The sequence below is a fragment of the Zophobas morio genome, unplaced genomic scaffold (assembly GCF_036711695.1).
Source record: "Zophobas morio isolate AGI-343-1 ecotype UQ-CSIRO unplaced genomic scaffold, CSIRO_AGI_Zmor_V1 ptg000017l, whole genome shotgun sequence".
Taxonomy (NCBI): domain Eukaryota; kingdom Metazoa; phylum Arthropoda; class Insecta; order Coleoptera; family Tenebrionidae; genus Zophobas; species Zophobas morio.
The window spans coordinates 1269654-1292820 of record NW_026972122.1 but is presented as its reverse complement, the minus strand read 5'-3'; the positions used below and the strand labels follow the sequence as shown (position 1 = coordinate 1292820).

The following is a 23167-nucleotide window of genomic DNA, read 5'->3' as shown; positions in this document are numbered from 1 at the left end:
AAACCATTTATTTTGCACACACTTCGGCGCAATTATAATACAAAAATAAATAGTAGATAATATTCTCGGAACATACATTATGTACATAATAGATGACGGAATATAAAGTTTTTATGTTTTTTGCGGTGTGGTTATTTTTGATGTTATATAATAATTGTCTGTAACAAGTAGGTACTTTATTTATTTTTAGCGAAGACTAGCATGACGTTTCGTTTTTATTTTCATATATGTTATTGTATTGTGTATCTCGTTATGTGGCAGAAATTTAGAGATTACGGAGCTGTGTTTTAGTTTGTCATTATTATTTATACTTGGATTTGACGCGTCCAGATATTAGTCGATTCATTTTAACAGTACAAACTAGGTTAATATTTATTTCCTTTGTGGATAGGGTTTTTTATTTACCAATATTTCAACTGTCAACTGAGAAAGGCAATAAACAAGAATCATTTCTGAGAAGTTTAAAATGGTTTTAGTTGTGGTTAGTTAAAAGAATTATTAACATTTTGTCCCAGTCCAAAAAAATATGTTGTTTTTGTTTTCTTAATTCCTACTAAGAACCAAGAGCAATGTTATAAAAGGATTAAGTACTTTAAAATTTCTCAGAATTTCAGTTTTAATCCAAATCCGTCAATACGTTTTATAAATTTTTTAGAATGTAAATAAAAAAAATATTAAACTAATTTCTTTCTACGCTTTGTATAGAACTATTGATTTGTAGAAATTTGAATGTCTTTCAAAATGAAAATTAAAATTTATCTATTTTTCCCCACCGAAATAGGTCAGATCAGGTTAAGTCAGGTCATTTCAGATTTCTCTCACGTTTTCTAGAGTACAAAAAAAATAGAACTCTTGTTTGCGTCTGTCTGTGGGTTGTCATATATCGCCTGTGTAGATATTTATTAGACACATATTCTCCGAAACTATTGGATTGGATTTTTCGATTTTCGATTTTTTCATTTCTGATTAATCGAATTTTCGATTTTTCTATTGTTCAATTTTCACTTTTTCGTGGAATTTTCGATTTTCTTTTTAGCGAAATTCCATTTTTCTATTTTTCGATATTCGAATTTTCAATTGTTTTTCTGTTCGATTTATCGATATCTCGATGTTTCAATTTTTCGATTTTTCGACTTTTCGATTTCGAATTTTCGATTTTTCAATTTTTAGATTTTCTGTTTTTTGATCTATCGATATTCGAATTTTCGATATTTTAATTTTTCCATTCTTCATTTTAAGACGTCAATTTTTTATTTTTAGATTTTTCGCTATTCGAATTTTTAACTTTTTTATTTTTCGATTTTTTGACTTTCTGATTATCAATTTCTTTTCTTTTCGATTTATGGATTTCTCGATTTTTCTTTTTCCCAATTTTAGATTTATCAATATTTCGAATTCTCGATTTTTCAGATTTTCTATTCTTCATTTTTAAACTTTAATTTTTTACTTTAAAATTTTTCAGTTTTCGAATTTTCAATCTTTTTATTTTTCGATTTTCAATTTTTCAATATTTTGATTGTCTGATTTTCAGTTTCTTTAATTTCCGATTTATAGACTTCTCGATTTTTTGACTTCTCGATTTTCGATTTTTCAATTTTTAACGAATTCTTAATTTTTCAGTTCTTCTATTCTTCATTTTTGCACCTCAATTTTTTTACTTTTAGATTTTGCAATCTTTTTACTTCTCGATTTTTTTTCGAATTTTCGATTTTTTGATTTTTCAATTTTTTGTTTTTTCCGGTTTTCGATTTTTCAGTTTTTCTATCCTTCATTTCTTTACTTCAATTTGTTTACTTTTTATTGTTTGATTTCGGTTTTTGGATTTTCGACTTCATATTAGTTTTTTTCATTTTTAGCTTTTCTAATCTTCATTTTTTGACTTCAATTTGTATACTTTTTGATTTTGGAATTTTCAAATTGTCAATTTTTTTACTTTTTCGATATTTCGTTGTTCCAATCTTCAGATTTTCGAATTTTCGATTTTTCGATTTTTCGACTTTCCGATTTTTGATTTTTTGAATGTTCGATTTATTGAATTTTGAATTTTTTTTATTTTTCCAATTTTCCATTTTTAGTTTTTCTATTCTTCATTTTTGGACTTCAATTTGTTTACTTTTTGATTTTTCAATTTTAGAATTTTCAATTTTTTTTACTTTTCGATATTTCAGTTTTTCCATTCTTCAGGTTTTCGAATTTTCAATTTTTTTAAATTCGACTCTTTGATTTTCAGTTTCTTTTGGATTGATGGATTTCTCGATTTTTCAGTTTTTCCATTTTTGGACTTCCCGATTTTTGAATTTTTTAATGTTTGGTTTATTGAACTTTCAATTTTTTTATTTTTCCAATTTTCGATTTTTAGGTTTTCTATTTTTCATGTTTTGACTTCAATTTGCTTGCTTTTTGAATTTTCAACTTTCAGATTTTCAATTTTTTTTCTTTTTCGATATTTCAATTTTTCCATTCCTCAGATATTCGAATTTACATTTTTTTTATTTTAGATTTTTTGATTTTTCGACTTTCGGTTTTTGGATTTTTGACTATTCCATTTTTGAGTTCTCGATTTTTCAATTTTTCGATTTTTTGATTTTCTGATTTTCACTTTCTTTTCCTTCCGAGTTACGCACTTCTCGATTTTTCAATTTTCCGATTTTTCGACGTCCCAATTTTTATTTTTCGAATTTTCAATTTTCCGATTTTTCAATTTTTCTATTCTTCTTTTTTTAAATTCAATTTTTTTACTTTTGGATTTTTCAATTTTCGAATTTGCAATCTTTTTACTTTTCGATTTTTCAGTTTTTCCGTTCTTTAGATTTTCGAATTTTCAATTTTTTCCTTTTTTGATTTTCAGTTTCTTTTCTGTTCGATTTTTCGATTTCCCGACTTTTCGATTGTCTTCATTTTTTGACTTCAATTTGTTTACTTTTTCGATATTTCAGTTTTTCCACTCTTCAGATTTTCAAATTTTCGATTTTCTTATTTCCGATTTTTTGATTTTTCGATTTTCGGTCATTGGATTTTCTACTTTTCCATTTTTGATTTCCCGACTTTTCAATTTGTCGATTTTCTGACTTTCGATTTTCGATTTCTTTTCTTTTCGATTTATGGATTTTTCGATTTTTCGGTTTTTCGATTTCTCGACTTTTCGAATTTCAGTTTTTTTTTTCGATTTATGGATATCTCGAGTTTTCAATTTTTCGATTTTTCGACTTCCCGATTTTTGATTTTTTGAATGTTCGATTTATTGATTTTTCAATTTTTTTGATTTTTCCAATTTTCGATTTTTAGTTCGATATTTCAGTTTTTCCATTCTTCAGATTTTCGAATTTTCAATTTTTTTATATTATTCGATTTTTTGATTTTTCTGTTCCCAGTTTTTGGATTTTCAACTTTTCCATTTTTGATTTCTCGATTTTTCAATTTTTCGATTTTTCGACTTCCCGATTTTTGATTTTTTGAATGTTCGATTTATTGATTTTTCAATTTTTTTGATTTTTCCAATTTTCGATTTTTAGTTCGATATTTCAGTTTTTCCATTCTTCAGATTTTCGAATTTTCAATTTTTTTATATTATTCGATATTTTGATTTTTCTATTCCCAATTTTTGGATTTTCAACTTTTCCATTTTTGATTTCTCGATTTTTGAATTTTTCGATTTTTCGACTTCCCGATTTTTGATTTTTCGAATTTTCGATTTTCCAATTTTTCAGTTTTCCTATTCTTCTTTTTTTTAACTTCACTTTCACTTCTTTACTTTTAGATTTTTCAATTATCGAATTTGCAATCTTACTTTTTGATTTTTTAGTTTTTCCGTTCTTCAGATTTTCGAATTTTCAATTTTTCCCTTTTTCTATTTCTCGACTTTTTGATTTTCAGTTACTTTTCTTTTCGATTGATGGATTTCTCGATTTTTCAATTTTTCGATTTTTCGACTTCCCGATTTTTGCTTTTTAAGTTTTTTGATTTTTCCAATTTTCGATTTTTAGTTTTTCTATTCTTCGTTTTTTGACATCAATTTGTTTGCTTTTTTATTTTTCAATTTTCAGATTTTCGAATTTTCAATTTTTTTATATTATTCGATTTTTTGATTTTTCGATTCCCTCTTTTTGGATTTTCAACTTTTCCATTTTTGATTTCTCGATATTTCAATTTTTCGATTTTTCGACTCCCGACTTTTGATTTTTCGAATTTTCGATTTTTCAATTTTTCAGTTTTCTTATTCTTCTTTTTTTTAACTTCACTTTCACTTCTTTACTTTTAGATTTTTCAATTATCGAATTTGCAATCTTACTTTTTGATTTTTTAGTTTTTCCATTCTTAAGATTTTCGAATTTTCAATTGTTTCCTTTTTCGATTTCTCGACTTTTTGATTTTCAGTTTCTTTTCTTTTCGATTGATGGATTTCTCGATTTTTCAATTTTTCGATTTTTCGACTTCCCGATTTTTGCTTTTTCAATTTTTTGATTTTTCCAATTTTCGATTTTTAGTTTTTCTATTCTTCATTTTTTGACATCAATTTGTTTACTTTTTGATTTTTCAATTTTGAGATTTTTATTTTTTTTTTACAGTTTTGATATTTCAGTTTTTCTATTCTTCGGATTTTCGAATTTTCAATTGTTTTATTTTAGATTTTTTGATTTTTCGATTTTCGGTTTTTGGATTTTCGACTATTCCACTTTTGATTTCTCGATTTTTCAATTTTCTGATTTTTCAACTTCCCAATTTTTTATTTCTCGAATTTTGGATTTTCCGATTTTTCAGTTTTTCTATTCTTCTTTTTTTGACCTAAATTTTTACTTTTAGATTTTTCAGTTTTCGAATTTTCAATCATTTTTAATTTGTCGATTTTTCAATTTTTCGATTTCTCGACTTTCCGATTTTCAGTTTTTTTTTTCGATTTCTCGATGTTTCGATTTTTCAATTTTTCTATTCATGTCCAGTACATAAAACCAATCTTTTATTTTATTTTATTTTTTTTTTTTGGAAAAGAGAAAACGATACATTTTTTATTTCAAAATTATAGACATCCCAAATTTTTCAAAAGTTATAAGGTGAACAAACTTTACAGAATTCGTTGACTGTTTGATCCAAATTTTTGCATCCTTATTTATTTCTTTGTGGATTTAGTCATAAAACTTTATATATTTTGTGAACTATTATTTAACATAGAATTTAACTGAATATCAAATTTCATATTTTGAAGTCTTAGTTCTACTGAAATAGAAAAAAAAAGCTTTTCGTTCTGTCCGCCTACCGTCTGTCTGTTCGCGACTTTCTTATACAAGCAGTTTCCTCCATTTTTGATTACACCAACAATTTGATGACTAGATTAATTTGTATTTAAATTTTAGAGAAAAATATACTTCTGCATGTGTGGTTTATTAATTCGCCTTTATTATGTACCTTGGCCATCTAGATTAAAAAAAAATCTTAGAAGTCCCCTCCAAATTCACTAGATTAATGCACCACAATAATTCTTCAATATATCAGTGTTTTGAAATTTTACTCATGCTTTGAGCTTGACAGATTGCTGTCCCCACCAAACTTGGGATGACGTCACTTCAAAATTTGCTAGTAGACTTAATATTTACCCACATTTTGCATTTTAAAATCTAATTGTTCCAAAATTCGGGTAAAACCGTGCTAATGTTGTAGTTAGAAAGTATGCAGTTAAAGAAAACCAGTTGTCAAAGGTCGAACAGATACTTTTGTTAATGATAATCGATTAAGAGTGGATTCTTATCAAAGTATTATTGATTTTTACTAGATTTGTTGCACCCTATGTGAACACGCTGTATATTGAAATCAAAGAATTGCCTCGACATGCATAACTACTTACTCACCAAGTATGTATACGTACGGTTAATTAGTTACATCGATAAGTTTGATAAACTACTAAAGAAAACAACCACACTAACAAGCCGGTAATTTACCACAAATCTCGCATTTCGACCAGCTCTTAGTTCCGCCTATGCTGTCGTAAACTATAAATTAGCGCCACATCCGCCAAGAGACAGATTGATTTAAAAATTGTCCAGCGTGCAGTGTTGTGTCGTCACTTGCTGTTATCATGGACCAGGGAATCAAACCACAAAAACAAGTCCATCCGAGAGAAACTGCCAACATCGTCTCACTAATAACATTCTTGTAAGTAGTACCAATTAGCGCATCAGCGTTAAGTGCGCAAAAATCGTACTTTTTCAGTTACTCCTTTAACTTATTCAAACGAGGCTTTAAAAAGGACCTGGACGAAGATGACATGTACGAGGTCCTGGTCAGCTGCAAGTCCAAGAATCTGGGCGACCAAATGGAGGCGCAATGGGACTTGGATAAAAAAAAGTACAAGACGCCGTCGCTCCTGCGGGTACTGTGGGCCTGCTTTGGGAAAACCTACCTTGTATTTGGAGTGGTGCAGCTCATTATGAGGACCGTTCTTGTGTATGTGTGGATTTTTTTTACCTATGTTATGTAGATCGAGTATCGCGTGACGTTTGATTTAGTACGACACTTTTTTTTTCTGGCAATATTACTGTTATTAGTAGAACAATAATATTTAATTTTCCGTAAACTTATAATACAGTGTGTGTTTACCATTTTCAAGGTAGCGAGGGTTTCATGTTACACGTGCTGGATAGTATTATTAAACATTTGTTACGTAATGGGACTAATTTAGTTTTTCATCGGAAGTGCGACAATGCGCTGCTTGAAAAATATTTTAAATATAGTAATCATTTTAAGAGTACTATTATTAGGGAAAATAAACATGTCATGATTTATGTCCTTTTGTAATTTGTGCGAAATTTTTTAAGCGAATATTTCAGTGCACTTATTAGTATTATTATCACTATGTAGCCTTGAAGATGGATATTTAGTCAAAACTAGTCGCAAAAAACTTTACTCAAAATTATCGTCTCTAAAATACATACTAAGTACATGTTTGTGTACACTTAACAGATGAATGATGAACAACATCATAGGTAGTAAAAACTGGTTTAAATGTTATTTAGACAGAACTTCCACCATTCCTAAAACACACGTTATAAGACATTTTTGAATAATCATAAATTCTGTAATTAATTTGAGTAATCACAATTTCGACGTCATATTTTTCTAAGAATTTCACAGAACTGAAATGAACCATTTTTGAAATTAAAAAAAGAAAAGAACATTTTAAACTATAATCCATTCCATGACCCCTAGAGTATGAAAAAGTAGGTCCTTCGTTTCCGTTTATGTGTGGTCTATCTGTGGTATTTCATTTGTGTCGATATCTTATTAGACAGATAATCACTGAACACAATTTTGACACCACTTCAAAATTTGGGATAGTAAATCCTACTTAGATTTTATACAATAATATACCTACTCCTGTATTTTTGGTTTATGAATCCACCCCAACTTTGTTTATTATTTTTATTATTTAGCTGTTCTAATGGCAAAACTAAACACCCTTTATATTTTTACATATTCTCATTAGTTTCTTTCTAGGTATGTGGTTGTAAACCATAATTTATTTTCGAAATTTCGGTCCAACGTTGCCACATTTCACATTATTGCAATTTTTTTTGAAATTTTTTAGCAATATTATATTTTGCCTTTTTTTCTTAAGATACATAGGAATTCTTTGAACAACATGATACTCAAACACATGTTTTTACTATCTTGTAAAAAAATAAATATTTTGCAGTTAAGCTCACGACGAAAAAAAATCATCACAATTGAGGTAGGGTGGGTGGGCGGGTCTACATTTTGCTTTTTTGTTTTAATATGTGTAGACTTCTTTTCACAATATGAAACTTAAAATATGTTTGAAATGGAAAATTTGTATAAGGAAACATCGATTTTGCAATTAGGTTCCGCGCCATAATTACAAAATCCATATTTCCTTGCAAAAATGTACTATTTTAACCAAGTTTCTTGTTGTGAAAAGATGGCTATGTATATTAAGAAACCAGAAGGCAAAATATAAGCCCAGCTTATATTAGACAGATATTCTCCGAAACTACTGGATTCGATTTTTTTTCGATTTTCAAATTTTCGAATTTTCTTTTTTTCGAATATTTGATCATTATCTATTTTTCGGTTTTCGATATTCGAATTTTCGATTTTTCGATTCTTGGTTTTTCGAATTTTCGATATTTCAATTTTTTCATTCTTCATTTTTAAATTTTAATTATTTCACGTTTAGATTTTTCGGTATTTGAATTTTCACTTTTTAATTTTAGATTTTTCAGTTTTTCCATTCTTCAGATTTTCGAGTTGCCAATTTTTTCCATTTTTGATTTTTCGTATTTCTGATTATCAATTTTTCGATATTCGAATTTTCAGTTTTTTCTTTTCGCTTTTTCAGTTTTTCGATTCTTCAGATTTTCTAATTGTAAATTATTTATTTTTCGATTTTTTGACTTTTTGATTTACCGATTTTTCGAGTTTCAATTTATAGCATTTTCTTTTTGTCGAAATTCCAATTTTCGATTTTTTGATATTAGAATTTTCAATTTTTTATTCTGATTGATTTATCGATATCACGATGTTTCAATATTCCGATTTTTCGACTTTCTCTTTTTTCCAATTTTCGATTTTTCAATTTTTTGATTTTCGATATTCGAATTTTCAATTTTTTGCTTTTCGATTTTTCGACATTTGATTTTTCGAATTTTTGTTATTTCAATTTTCCATTCTTCATTTTTAGACATTTGGGAATTGGAATTTTCAATTTTTTTATTTTTCGATTTTTCAGTTATTACGTTCTTCGGATTTTCGAATTTTCAAATTTTTTATTTTTCAATTTTTGATTTTTCGACTTTTCGGTTTTCCGATTTTTCGATTTTCAATTTTTCGAATTTTCCTTTTTCCGAATATTTTGATAGATCGAATTTTCGATTTTTCCATTTTTCGATATTTGAATTTCGATTTTTTTTACTTTTAGATTACCTATTCGATGTTCGAATTTTCAATTTTTTTTCTGTCGATTTATCGATGTCTCGATGTTTCAATTTTCGGATTTTTCGACTTTCCAGTTTTTCAAATTTTCGATTTTTCAATTTTTTGATTTTCGATATTCGAATTTTCAATTTTTTACTTTTCGATTTTTCGACCTTTGATTTTTCGATTCTTGATTTTTTGAACTTTCGATATTTCTATTTTTTCACTCTTCATTTTTAAACTTTAATTATTTCACGTTTAGATTTTTTGGTATTTGAATTTTCACTTTTTAATTTTAGATTTCTCAATTTTTCCATTCTTCAGATTTTCGAATTGTCAATTTTTTTTCCGATTTTTCGGATTTCTGATTTTCAATTTTTCGATATTCGAATTTTCAGTTTTTTCTTTTCGTTTTTTCAGTTTTTCGATTCTTCAGTTTTGCTAATTGTAAATTATTTATTTTTTGATTTTTTGGACTTTTTGGTTTACCGATTTTTCGAGTTTCAATTTATCGCATTTTCTTTTTGTCGAAATTCCAATTTTATATTTTTTGATATTAGAATTTTCAATTTTTTATTCTGTTTGATTTATCGATATCACGATGTTTCAATATTTCGATTTTTCGACTTTCTGTTTTTTCCAATTTTCGATTTTTCAATTTTTTTATTTTCGATATTCGAATTTTCAATTTTTTACTTTTCGATTTTTCGACATTTGATTTTTCGAATTTTTGATATTTCAATTTTTCCATTCTGTTCGATTTATCGATGTCTCAATGTTTCAATTTTCGAATTTTTCGACTTTCCAGTTTTTCGAATTTTCGATTTTTTATTTTTCGATCTTTCCAAATTGGAATTTTAAATTTTTGTACTTTTTCATTTTTCAGTTTTTCCATTCTTCAGATTTTCGAATTTTCGATTTTTTTATTTTTCCATTTTTGATCTCTCGACTTTTCAATTTTTCTATTTTTTTTGACTTTTTTTTTGCCAAGATGGATGCCAATAGTAGTAGTCAGTCCGGTACGTCTGCACAAATCTGCAGAAAATGTAAATCAAAAGTTGTCAGTGCATTAAAATGTATATCGTGTGATAATGTGTACCACCTTAGTTGTGCCAAGGGTGTATCTTATGTAAAAATTTTGGACAGTAAGTCTTTAGTTTGCTGTGATAAAGTGAAAATGCCTCCTGTTGTGTGCGAAGATTCTGAGTTTTTTGAAGCAATGGAACAAATGAGTGGACCTGAGAAAAAGGTTGATATTGCTGTTTTCAATTATATTATTAAACAAAAAGACGAAATTATAAAGGAGCTAAGGGATCGTGTAAAAACGCAAAGTGAGATGATAGACATTTTGATAAAAAGTTCGAACAACTTGGGAGGCTCCACTGATTGTAGTTTATCATCAATGGACGCTTTTTCGAGTAAGATTATGAATAAAAACGTGAGTGGTGTGGAAGCAAGAAAAGTGGTAAACAAAAGTGAACCTGAAATACGGAACACTATTATTTATCCTAATACGAATTCATGTAATGAAGTTGATCTAAATAATTCTTCAGACAATGGTAAAAATCCTTCTGAGAAGGAGGTAACAGGTGATACTTTAAAACGTCGGCCGAAAGTAAGTAAGTTAATTATTGGCTCAGCAGATATAGCTTCTAGTTCAGGTTCGTCAGATTTGTCATCGAGTGATCATGATTTCGTAGCTGTCACCAGAAAAAAAAGCAGTCATATACATATTACAAGAGTAAACCCTAATGTTGATGTGAACAAGATTACTGATTATATCAAATTTAAGTTAAAATCCCATGAAGAAGTGCTGAAAAATAAACGTCTTCCTGACTTTAAGCTTATTAAATTGGACTCTAAATTTCCTGAGTTATATAGTTCTTTCAAACTTACTATCGATTTTGTATATCAAAATGATATTCTGGCTGCATCTTTTTGGCCCAAGGGTGTAGCGGTAAGGAAGTTTTTTCAATCGAAATCCATACATTTACAGCATAACACATAATTACAGAGCGTCAGAATTTTGTTCTACTCTTTTTTATAATGAGCTATCCTTACTGTTCTATTTTTTTTTTTTTTCTTGATGTTTAGATATATTTTGCAGGCATACGTTGTATTTAATTATTTATTTGTAAGATAGACTACTATTTACTTTTGTTTTGTATTCTGTAATTGGAGATTAATCTCTGTTGAGTACAATAAATTATTATTATTATTATTATTATTATTTCCGATTTTCAGTTTCTTTTCTTTTCCATTTATGGATTTCTCGCTTTTTCGACTACAGGATTTTCGATTTATCAATTTTTCAATTTTTCGAATTCTAAATTTTTCTCTTTTTCAGTTTTTCAATTTTGAACTTCAATTTTTTTTCTTTTAAATTTTTCAATTTTCGAATTTTCAATCTTTTTACTTTTTTCAGCTTTTCATTCAATTTTTCGAATTTTCTATTTTTTATTTTTCGAATTTTCGATTTTTCATTTTTTTCTATTCTTTATTTTTAGACTTCAATTTTTTTACTTTAAAATTTTGCGGTATTCGGTGCACTTATTAGTATTATTATCACTAGAGAGCGGAAAATATGCAGCAAAATTTTGGGAAATATGATCATATGATATGCATCAAATTTATTCAAATATGCAATAACTTTCTTAATATATGCAGAGATATGCAGTTGCATATGCTCCAAAAATAAAAAAAAAAGCGTAATAACCCCGAACTAAATTTATTTACAAATTGCAAAAACACCTTACCTTTTATTACAAAAAATACATAAATCACATTGCAAAGTGTTTAATTAGATCTCACTGACAAATAAATGACATTTTTTAAGATAATATTCTTATACTAAAAAATAAATATAGGTAAACAGAACGAATTAAAAAATAGTAGTAATCGACTATTTAATTACTATTTTGGTAACAATTTATTTTTAAATATTTTTCGAAATATTCTAACAAAAATTTTTCCGGTGATTCTAAAGTATGTATTTGTAAATAGAAAAACTGCGTACTGCGTCCACAGATGTAAAAATACTTATCGGATTACAGCAGGCACAACAAAACACAGTTCCTTCTTGAAGAATAAGTTCAGGAAAAGGTTTAATTCATAAATTAATTTGAGTTATCTACATTTTGACACACATCTCTATCGCTTTAAATACTTAAATGCAAACTCACGATGAAAACGGATAACGTCCCTTCGACCACCATAAAACATACCATTAATACACTTAAGTAACAAACAAAAATATTGAAATGAAGGGTATTTCCAAAAGTAATTAGGACCCGAATTTACCTGGAAGGATGGCTTAACACCCAGTGGTTCCTCCAAAATGCCATAAAACCCAAACCTTTCCCAGTTATTTGAAGCTCAGGACAATATTTGCAATATGATTAATGAAATTTCGTCTTTCTAGAAAAATGCCGATCGAATGGCATTTTTTTTTTCAAAGTAGCACAAAAATTGATAAAAATGCAAAATATGCACCCGTTACGTGAAATATGCAGCAGAAGGCAAATATATGCAAATATGCAATTTTTTTTATAGCTGTATTCATTTTTAATTAGCTTGATTCGTTCACATATTAAATATCAAGACTTATATGCAAAAAATAATGGATATGCAAATTTCATAAAATCCGCTCTCTAATTATCACTATGTAGCCTTGAAGATGGATATTTAGTCAAAACTAGTCGTAACAAACTTTACTCAAAATTATCGTCTCTAAAATACATACTATATGTTAAATTAACAGTTGAATGATAAAAAACATCATAGGTAGTAAAAACTGGTTTAAATGTTATTTAGACAGAACTTCCACTTGCCAGACACGTTATAAGACACTTTTGAATAATAATTATAATTTCTGTAATTAATTTGAATAATCACAATTTCGACGTCATATTTTTCAAAGAATTCCACAGAACTGAAATGAACCATTTTTGAAATTACAAAATGCCGTGTATGTGTTGTCTGTCTGTGGTCTGTCCTTTGTGTCGATATCTTATGAGACAGATAATCACTGGACACAATCTTGACGCCACCTCAAAATTTTGGATAATAAATGTTTACTTAGATTTTATACAATAATATACCTACTCCTGTATTTTTGGTCTATGAATCCACCTAGACTTTGTTTATCATTTTTATTATTTAGTTGTTCTAATAGCAAAACTAAACACCCTCTATATTTTCACATATTCTTATTAGTTTCTTTCTAGGTATGTGGTTGTAAAGCATAATTTATTTTCGAAATTCCGGTACAACGTTGCCACGTTTCACATTATTGCAATTTTGTTGAAATTTTTTAGCAATATTATATTTTGCCTTTTTTTCTTAATATACATAGGAATTCTTTGAACAATATGATACTCAAACACATGTTTTTAATATCTTGTAAAGAAATAAATATTTTGCAGTTAAGCTCCGCCCCCTTGGTTCACGACGAAAAAAAAATCATCACAATTGAGATAGGAGCTTAATTGCAAAATATGTATATTAAAAAAAAGGCAAAAATTAAAAAAAATGCAGTAGGGTTATTTCTAAAATCTGCGTTACAATATTTTGTCGAAAGATAAACAAAGAAAGATAAAGATAAATAATACACAGTGTTTATATAGATTTTTTTAATTATTGCAAATTTCAAAAATCGATATTTCATCGTTTCAAATAGAACACCCTGTATTTTATTACTGCATCTCGTTCTATTTCTTGTTGTCTTTTTACTTTTCGATTTTTCAGTTTTTCCATTCTTCAGTTTTTCGAATTTTCGATTATTTGATTTTTCGATTTTCGGTATTTGGATTTTCGACTTTTCCATTTTTGATTTTTCGATTTTTCAATTTTTCGATTTCTCGACTGTTCGATTTTCAGTTTCACTTCTTTTCCGTTTATGGATATGTCGATTTTTCAATTTTTCGATTTTTCGACTTCCCGATTTTTGATTTTTTAAATGCTCGATTTATTGGTTTTTCGATTTTTTGTTTTTTCCAGTTTTCGATTTTTCAGTTTTTCTATTCTTTATTTTTTGACTTCAATTTGTTTACTTTTTGATTTTTCGATTTTCGGTTTTTGGATTTTCGACTTTTTTCCGATTTTTCACTATTTCGATTTTTTGATTTTCTGATTTTCACTTTCTTTTCTGAGTTAGGCATTTCTCGATTTTTCAATTTTTCGATTTTTCGACATCCCAATTTTTGATTTTTCGAATTTTCGTTTTTCCGACTTTTCAGTTTTTCTATTCTTCTTTTTTTAACTTCAGTTTTTTTACTTTTAGATTTTTCAATTTTCGAATTTTCAATCCTTTTACTTTTCGATTTTTTTATTTTTGGATTTTCGGTTTTTGGATTTTCGTTTTTTCCATTTTTAATTTGTCGATTTTTCAATTTTTCTATTTTTCGACTTTCCGATTGTCGATTTTTTGACTTTTCGAATTGTAACATTTTACATGTACATATGTAAATATTATGTAAATCGTAAAAGGCTGACTAACTAGAATTTGTCTGATAACATACTTTTATACTTGTGATTTACGAATCCGCATTTATTTTTATCTGAGACATTCAGATTTTTTAAATTTCATGTTAGCAGTGTGAACTGACGTCATATAGGTGACCTATAAATAAATTAAACTCGGTAATTTATAAACGATGAAAGCCGTAGTTTTATAGTACTTTAGGGACAAAGGAGATTATGCCCAAAAGATAAAACCAATCTTTTGTTTGTTTATTTATTTATTTATTTATTTATTTATTTATTTGAAAAGAGAAAATGATACAGTTTTTGTTTCAAAATTATAGACATTCCAAATTTTTCGAAACAGGTTATAAGATGAACTTTTATTAAAACAAAGCCAAATAAACCTTTATAACCGAACTTTACAGAATTCGTTGACTGTTCGATCCAAATTTTAGCATCCTTATTTATTTCTTTGTGGGTTTATAAGTCATAAAAGTTTATATATTATCCATATTTCCTTGCAAAAATGTACTATATTAACCAAGTTTCTTGTTGTGAAAAGATGGCTATGTATATAAAGAAACCAGAAGGCAAAATATAAGCCCCGCCCACCCACCCTACCTCAATTCTGATGATTTTTTTATCGTCGTGAGCCAAGAAGGCGGAGCTTATCTGCAAAATCCTTATTTCTCGACGAGAAATTGAAAACATGTTTTTGAGTATCGTGTTCTTCAAAGAATATTATGTATATTAAAAAAAAAAAAAAATTAAAGCCACCCATAGCCGGCCCAATCCCAATTCTCAGTTGTGATGAATTTTTCATTCGTTGTCAGATCGAGGGGCGGTACTTAATTGCAAGATCCGTATTTGTCTACAAGAATTTACCATTTTAAACATGTTTTAAGTCACTTGTTCTGAAAAGACACGTATGTGTATTAAGTAAAAAGGCAAAATATATGTCCCGCCCACCCGCCCTATCTCAATTGTGAGGATTTTTTATTCGTCGTGAGCCCAGGGGGCGGCGCTTAATTGCAAAATATGTATATTAAAAAAAAACAAGGCAAACATTAAAAAAATTGCAGTAGGGTTATTTCTAAAATCTGCGTTACAATATTTTGTCGAAACATAAACAAAGGCATAAATAATACACAGAGTGTTTATATAGATTTTTTTCATTATTGCGAATTTCAAAAATTTAGATTTCATCGCTTCAAATAGAACACCTGTACTTTATAACTGTATCTTATTCTATTTCTTGTTGTCTTTTTACTTTTCGATTTTTCAGTTTTTCCATTCTTCAGTTTTTCGAATTTTCGATTATTTGGTTTTTCGATTTTCGGTTTTTGGATTTTCGACTTTTGCATTTTTGATTTCTCGATTTTTCAATTTTTCGATTTTTCGACTTCCTGATTTTTGATTTTTTTTATGTTCGATTTATTGGTTTTTCGATTTTTTGTTTTTTCCAGTTTTCGATTTTTCAGTTTTTCTATTCTTTTTTAACTTCAGTTTTTTTACTTTTAGATTTTTCAATTTTCGAATTTTCAATCCTTCAATTTTTTGATTTTTGCATTTTCGGTTTTTTGGATTTTCGGTTTTTCTATTTTTAATTTGTTGATTTTTCAATTTTTCTATTTTTCGACTTTCCGATTGTCGATTTTTCAACTTTTCGAATTGTAACATTTTACATGTACATATGTAAATATCATGGTAAAATGCTGACTAACTAGAATTTGTCTAATACTTAACATACTTTTATACTTGTGATTTATGTATCCGCATTTATTTTTATCTGAGACATTCAAATTTTTGAATTTCATATTAGCAGTGTGAACTAACGCCATACAGGTGACCTATAAATAAATTAAACTCGGTAATTTATAAACGATGATAGCCGTAGTTTTATAGTACTTTAGGGATAAAGGAAATTATGTCCAAAAGATAAAATTGTGCGAAATTTTTTAATCGAATATTTCAGTGCAAATCAGTCTTATTTTACCAAGTACTAGCCCCGCCCACCCGCCCTTTATTTTCTTAGGAGGCTAGTACCTGCTAAGATAAGACTGATTTTGGCTAATGACATCCCTCTAAAAATATAAAGAGCGGGTGGGCGGGGTTAGTATCTGCTAAAATAAGATCGATTTTGGCAAATAAGATACACTCTAGGAAAACAGAGGGTGGGTGGGCGGGGCTAATACCTGCTAAAATAAGACCGATTTTGGCAAATGACGTACATTCTAAGAAAAAAAAAAGGTGAGCCGCTGGGGTTACTACCTGCTAAGACAAGACTCTTTTTAGAAAATGACGTATCCTCTAAGAAATTTAATTATATTATTATAAAAAAAAGATAGTAGAGACTCCAAAGCACTTTCAAATTCTTTCCAAGTAGGAATACCTAGAACCTCAAGATTGTTTTAAATTTTCCAAAAAAAAAAGGGTCCCAAAATTACTCAAAAATAGGTCAGATCGGAATAGAAAACCAAAGTCCCTCAAAATTGTTTTAAATAATTTATAAAAAAAAATCTCCATGGGCTCCCAAAATAATACACCATGGGTACCCAAGAGTCCCCGAATTTAAAAAACAAAAACTCTGGCGGCACCTAAGATTTTTACAAATTCATAAAAAATAAAACACTAAAAGCTCAAAAGATTTTTTCAAGTTGATTCAGCAACAAAACACCAGATTCCTTTAAATTTATCCGAAAATAAAACACCCTGTATAACTTAAAAATAACCCTATTTAATTTTTTTGTTAACCCTCCTGTTGTCAAGAAATTTCAAGAAAAAGAAAATAACGTGACAACGCCGCTTAGGGATTTCAAAAATAAACTGTGGATATAAACCCCCGTAAAAAGCTAATCAGAATATGTAAAAATATATAGGATGTTTCATTTATAACAACTAAGTTTTGTGTTACGCCTTACAAACAGACCATTCTGTATGGTTAAAAATAAATTTCGAAGTCTTCAAAAATCCGTACAACTTTTTTTTTTTATTTATTTTTTTTATTTTTTGACAATTTTTTTATGTCCATAATTAATGAGAATTCGAGAACCGTACGTTTAGTGACTCACCCTGTATACACCCTGATATTGTTGTTTTTTGAGGCATATCACACGACTTTGTGTTTTTTTTTTCCATTTTAAATAGAACAGAATAGAATTCGTTGACTGTTTGATCCAAATTTTAGCATCCTTAATTATTTCTTTGTTGATTTAGTCAGAAAAATTATATAAATTTTATATATTTTGTGAAGTATTATTTAATATAGATGATTTCAAGAAAATTGGGGTAACGTGGCAACGCCGCATCGGGGTTTCAAAAATAACTGTGGATATAAAACGTAGCAAAAAGCTACTGAGAATAAGTAAAAAAATATGTAGTGTTTTATTTATAAAAACTAGGTTTTGTGTTACGCCTTACAAAGAGACCACTCTGTATTGTTAAAAAGAAATTTCGAACTCTTCAAAAATCCGTACAACTTTTTTTTTGACAATTTTTTTATCTCCATAATTAAACTCACCCTGTATACACCCTGTTTTTGTTCTTTTTTGAGGCATATCACACGATTTTGTTTTTTTTTTTTTTCATTTTAAATATAACAGAATAGAATTCGTTGGCTGTTTGATCCAAATTTTCGCACCCTTGTTTATTGCTTTGTAGATTTAGAAAATTGGGATAACGTGGCAACGCCGCATAGGGGTTTCAAAAATAAACTGTGGATATAAAACCTAGCAAAAAGCTAATGAAAATATGTAAAAAAATATAGTGTTTCATTTATAAAAACTAAGTTTTGTGTTACGCTTTACAAGAGACCAAGACTCTGAAATTTATTTTTAACTATACAGAAGTTAAAAATAAATTTCAGAGTCCTCAAAAGTCCGTACAACTTAATTTTTTTATTTTTTTTTTATTTCTTGACTATTTTTTCATCTCCATAGCCTGTATACAGGGTTGCTCGATATCTTGTTAATTATTAAAAATAAAAAAAAATCAAACTGAAGTTGTATTAAAATTATTGTTATTGCGTCACCTTAGAACTGGTTTGCCGCTTATCCAAATCGCGTCCGAGGGATTTTCGCCTCTACTGTTTGGGTCAGATTTGCCGCATGTCGCACTTGGGCGAAGCGAAACATAGTTTAGACTGAGTACTGTTTTGCCGCATGTCCAAGCCGAAAATCGATACTGTACCGTTATCCGTTTTTACGTACTTCCTTGCTGTTTTGCATTTCAGCGTTAGGTTTGGGGTTTGGAAAGAAATAGTATTCAACTTCACGCGCAGAACAATATGGGAATGACTCATAATGTGAAATAAATAAACAAGAGATTTAAGAGTTGTGATGAATCTGAAATTAAAAAAAAACAACTGTAATTTGTGCAACTCTTTTTCTTTTGTTATAGATGTTAGAAATACTTTCGATTTTTTTTTTAAGAAAGATTGAGTTTCAAATTATTAGATTCGAAATTTTACAAATTTAAATTTCAAATAGATTTGTTGTTCAATAAACAAAAAATTTAATTTTTAACTAAACAGTAACATTTTTCTTTAATTTTTTCTCGGGAATGATTGAACTTATTTTCTCTAAAGTTTTAGTGAACAAGATTTATAATGCTGCATACCAGTAAAAGAGTTCACAATTTTTTGTAGAATTCTTATTTATAGAAACGATATTTCTACATCAATAATCACAAATAATAGATACATTTTTAATTTTTTAAATTAAAATGTAAAAGTAATATGAAAATTAAAATTTCGAAGCAAAATCCACCTAAACATTCATAATTTATTACTAGAACGTTTACAAAAATCAACTTTTGACATAAAATGCTTGCAAATTTGAAACAGAATTGGAATGTTTCTTGACAATCATGCCTAATACATTTTTGACTTATATCTTTTAAAAAAAATTATTTCCGATTTTATAGCTATTTACAATTTACGACTTAGTTCAAGAATAAATTCCGTATTGTAATTTTACTTAAGTATAACTAAATAGATGTATGTTGTTAACTTACATAAGGTACCTTACATCGAATCGAGTAATTTGTTTTTTTTTAATATGACATTGCCTTTCTTTATCATTCTATTTGTCTAACAATTATTGTTGTGCAATTATACGCGTGTAAATAAAAATAAATTTACAATAACTTATTCAACTCATTTGCCTTAACGGTCTAGTTTGTAAGACAATAACGCTATTGCTAACTCGGACGTATGGAAATTAGCCTTACTAGAGACTGAGATTAGGATATTACATATTTGGAAAAAATATTTACTCAGATATGCATGTATGCCTTTAAATCAAAAATAATGTAGTATTTATTGTGTTTCCTAGGCGAAGAAAGTTCAGCTCAACTATCTTTTTTTCTTTAATAAATTCTACATTCTATTTTTAACAAAAATGTGTGATTTTAGCCAAAGCTTCTTATTTCAGACATCAGTATGATTAGCTCACGGTGAGTTGTGATGCAACAAAATAATTTTGTAGTGAAAATAATTTGTTAGAGATGTTAAAGAAAGTAACATTTTTAAATTAAAAACCTTTATTTACAATAATGTGTTTCCTAAAAAAACATCGAATCTACAAAGCACAAATACAAAAAAAGTTTGTACTAATAGCAGTTTATTTACAATTTAATATATAGATCTTAATCGATACAATCAGCTATTCTAACTTAATTTATTAATCTTTTTTAAAATATTTTGAGAAAATTGCCTGATAAAACAATTTATCTACCTCTGGCATTACTGTTAACATAGATTGAATGTGGACAGCCTTATCTTTGAGTACAGTCTCAGATGGTCTTTCTCTAATAATTTTTATTTCACCTAACACTGAATGGTCTTTTTGGTACTTTTTTGTGTTTACACGCCGAGATGAAGTCTCCTGCAGCAAATTAACGAGTGTATCTATGTCTGAAAACTTTTGCCTATACCTAATAATTTCACAATTTTTTGTATAATGCAATAACACGACTTTACTGTAGGGAATGCTTCGGAAATTTAGCTTATATGCAACAGAACGAAAATCGAAAAAATCATTTTCACTCATTTGTAAAATTTGCAAGCGTACACTTCTTTTGGGAATTTTTTTCATCTGCTGGAGTAATGACACAGGACTATATATGTCTACGTATTTAACATATTTTTCGATTTTACTATGAACTGCATCTACTTCCTGAATATTGCCATGCCCCGGTTCCGAAAATTTTTGAGTGATGCAGTGAATCTGTTCATTTTGTTTTAAAAAATGAATAAGAGCTAGGCTCATCATTTTGTTTTTATTTTGTGCCACGCAAGCGTCAGACCATAAAATAATTTCTCTAATGTCGGGATTAGCTTTCGCGATAGCTTTTAAAATTTTAAAAACAGCACTTGCTATGTGATTGCCCGATCTTCCCGAGAGTGCTTCATGCCAAATTGCACAATATGCAGTTTTATCGTAGATACAATGTGCTGTCATGTTGTATGCCTGCAACTTTTTTTTATAAAAAAATTTTTTGTAAGTTGTTTTTGGTAAACAAAACACATTTTGCAAATCGAAACAAATTACTGCAATTTTTTTTTCAGCAAAATTGATTTGGCGATCAGCGTCCCGTTCTGCTTTCGCGGCAGTCTTTTTATTTAAATGATCTGCAAATTTTTCATCTTGCAAATTATTACATTCGCAGACGTCGCATCGATCATTTCGCGGTTTAAAAAAATGTAAGTTAAACTCTTTATTAAAAATTTCTCTATATTTATGTTCCTTCACAGGTTTGTCATCATAAACAAACTCACTTTCTTTGTAAAGATGGTACATGGAGGTTATATTTAACTCTGACGGTAAATAATTTTTGTTAGAATTTGCTCTACAATAATGCGACGCTACTGTAGGAAAAGATAGAATATGTTGTTTTACTCCTTCGATATGCTTATATGGAATAAATGTTTTTATGTTTTTTCCTTTTGCCGGAGTTCTCGCAATACCTGTGCTTTTATCTATATTATTTTTAAAAAAGTAATATATTCTTTTCTGGTCTATATCCAACGTGGTAAGAAAAAAATGTCTACATACTTGTACAGTTGTCTCTCCTGCACTCAAAAAATACTTAAAACAATTATGTTTCTGCAACACATCTTTCTGAGTCCGTTTTCGTTTGGATACTATTTTTGTTACAAAATGAGCATAAAAATGATTTTTTTTTCATCTGATAATTTCCAAAAACGAGAAAATATGTGTTCTCTGTCCTCCACAGATAATTTACTTTCACATTGAAAGTAACATTTCTCGTTTGTGCATCTTCCATCTGATTTTCTGGCTCTACGTTCTTCCTGTTTGTGGTTAACGTAGGCTTTTCCAGTCTCACGATTTCTTTTGATCATGTTTTGTTTCCACGACTCCGGATTACGCACACGTTTTCTAACACTCTTTTTCATGCGCGTGCTGATTTCTTCTTCATCATCTATTGTTAGGTCATAAATGGGTGACCTGACGGAAATTGTGACGATTCGGTTCGTAGTACCAAATGTTAGGTCATAAGTGGGTGACCTAACGGAAGGTTTTTGTATTTGCTCGAAGGACCAGCGGTCACAAATGGGTGACCACAAATGTTGGTCACAATGGATGACCAAAATGATGAAGTGGTCACAATGGATGACCAAAATGATGTTGTGGTCACAATGGATGACCAAAATGATGTTGTTGAAACTATAAATATAGTTTCAATGAGACACGACCTTTTCACTTGACGGTTTATTCGAATCTACTACTATTTAAATGTACATATTTACAAGTGGTGGTGGTGGGTGAGAGGGTGGAGTCTGCTGCACCCCTTCTCCTTCGGTCTACCTGCCTGGACCGAACATCCCGGCCCGCATTGAACCGCAGGATCAATCTACTTAAATTAATTACTGTATGAACATGTGAATATGTAATTAATTTCCTAGCTTAATAACATGCTAATTATAATAAATGTTAATCTTGAAATGATATTAAAATGAATGGAACAAAATAAAAAACAACCGTGAAAGTGTCTCTAATGTTAAACGTTTGATCACTCGGACGGCAACAAGCATAATGTTCGTAACGCTCGCCTCACAATCGCATCTCCAGTTCGTACGGATACCACTCTGATGTGTCCGTCAGCCCCTGGGTGTAGCTCCACGATGCGGCCGCGCCGCCAGGTCAAGGGTGGAGTTGGCTCCTTGAGAACCACTAGCATCCCTGGTCTTGCTGCCGTTGTTCCCTGTAGCTGCCACTTGGTCCGCTGCTGCAAGTGGTGTAAATAATCGCGCGACCACCGGTTCCAGAAATGTCGAATCTGTTCGGTGTGTTGCCACCGTGACAGGCGATTTACGCGTAGGTGTGTAACTTCTGGTTCAGGAATTGCAGTTAACGGTGCTCCAATTAAAAAGTGACCCGGGGTTAGCACCTCTTCGTCGTTAGGGTCTTCGCTTAGAGGACACAAAGGCCGCGAATTCAAGCAAGCCTCTATACCCGTCAACAAAGTATACATTTCCTCGTACGTTAACCTAGTCTCCCCTACTACGCGTTTCAAGTGGTACTTCACGGATTTTATCCCCGCTTCCCAAATACCGCCAAAATGCGGAGCCCTGGCCGGTATAAAATGCCAATTGATCTCCCTTTTACTAAGATGCTGTTCAATTAGTGCAAAATTAGTATGTTTAAAAATATCTTTCAGTTCATTCCTGGCTCCTACAAAATTAGTCGCATTATCCGAATAAATATTTTTAACAATACCTCGTCGAGCAATGAATCTCTTCAATGTACTCAAGAAAGCT

General features: G+C 29.2%; 1 protein-coding gene and 1 long non-coding RNA gene across 3 annotated transcripts in view; both read left to right on the top strand.

Annotated features, from left to right (window-relative positions):
• The first annotated feature begins 138 nt into the window (after window positions 1-138).
• The window catches only part of LOC135130408 (ATP-binding cassette sub-family C member 4-like), a 41956-nt gene continuing 18927 nt past the window's right edge, over window positions 139-23167 (top strand). Inside the window, exons 1-3 of one of the 2 annotated variants that reach the window (XM_064057787.1) lie at window positions 139-167; window positions 6036-6144; window positions 6202-6435. In XM_064057787.1, coding sequence (XP_063913857.1) covers window positions 6068-6144; window positions 6202-6435 — 311 coding nt within the window. In that variant the 5' untranslated portion in view covers window positions 139-167; window positions 6036-6067. Of the gene's footprint in view, window positions 168-4970; window positions 6145-6201; window positions 6436-23167 lie in introns of those variants that run through there. The other variant, XM_064057786.1, reaches the window with a different exon arrangement.
• Window positions 9915-10618, top strand: LOC135130436 (uncharacterized). Its single transcript, XR_010280775.1, has 2 exons — window positions 9915-10537; window positions 10584-10618. It is a non-coding gene; the product is annotated as an uncharacterized LOC135130436 (long non-coding RNA).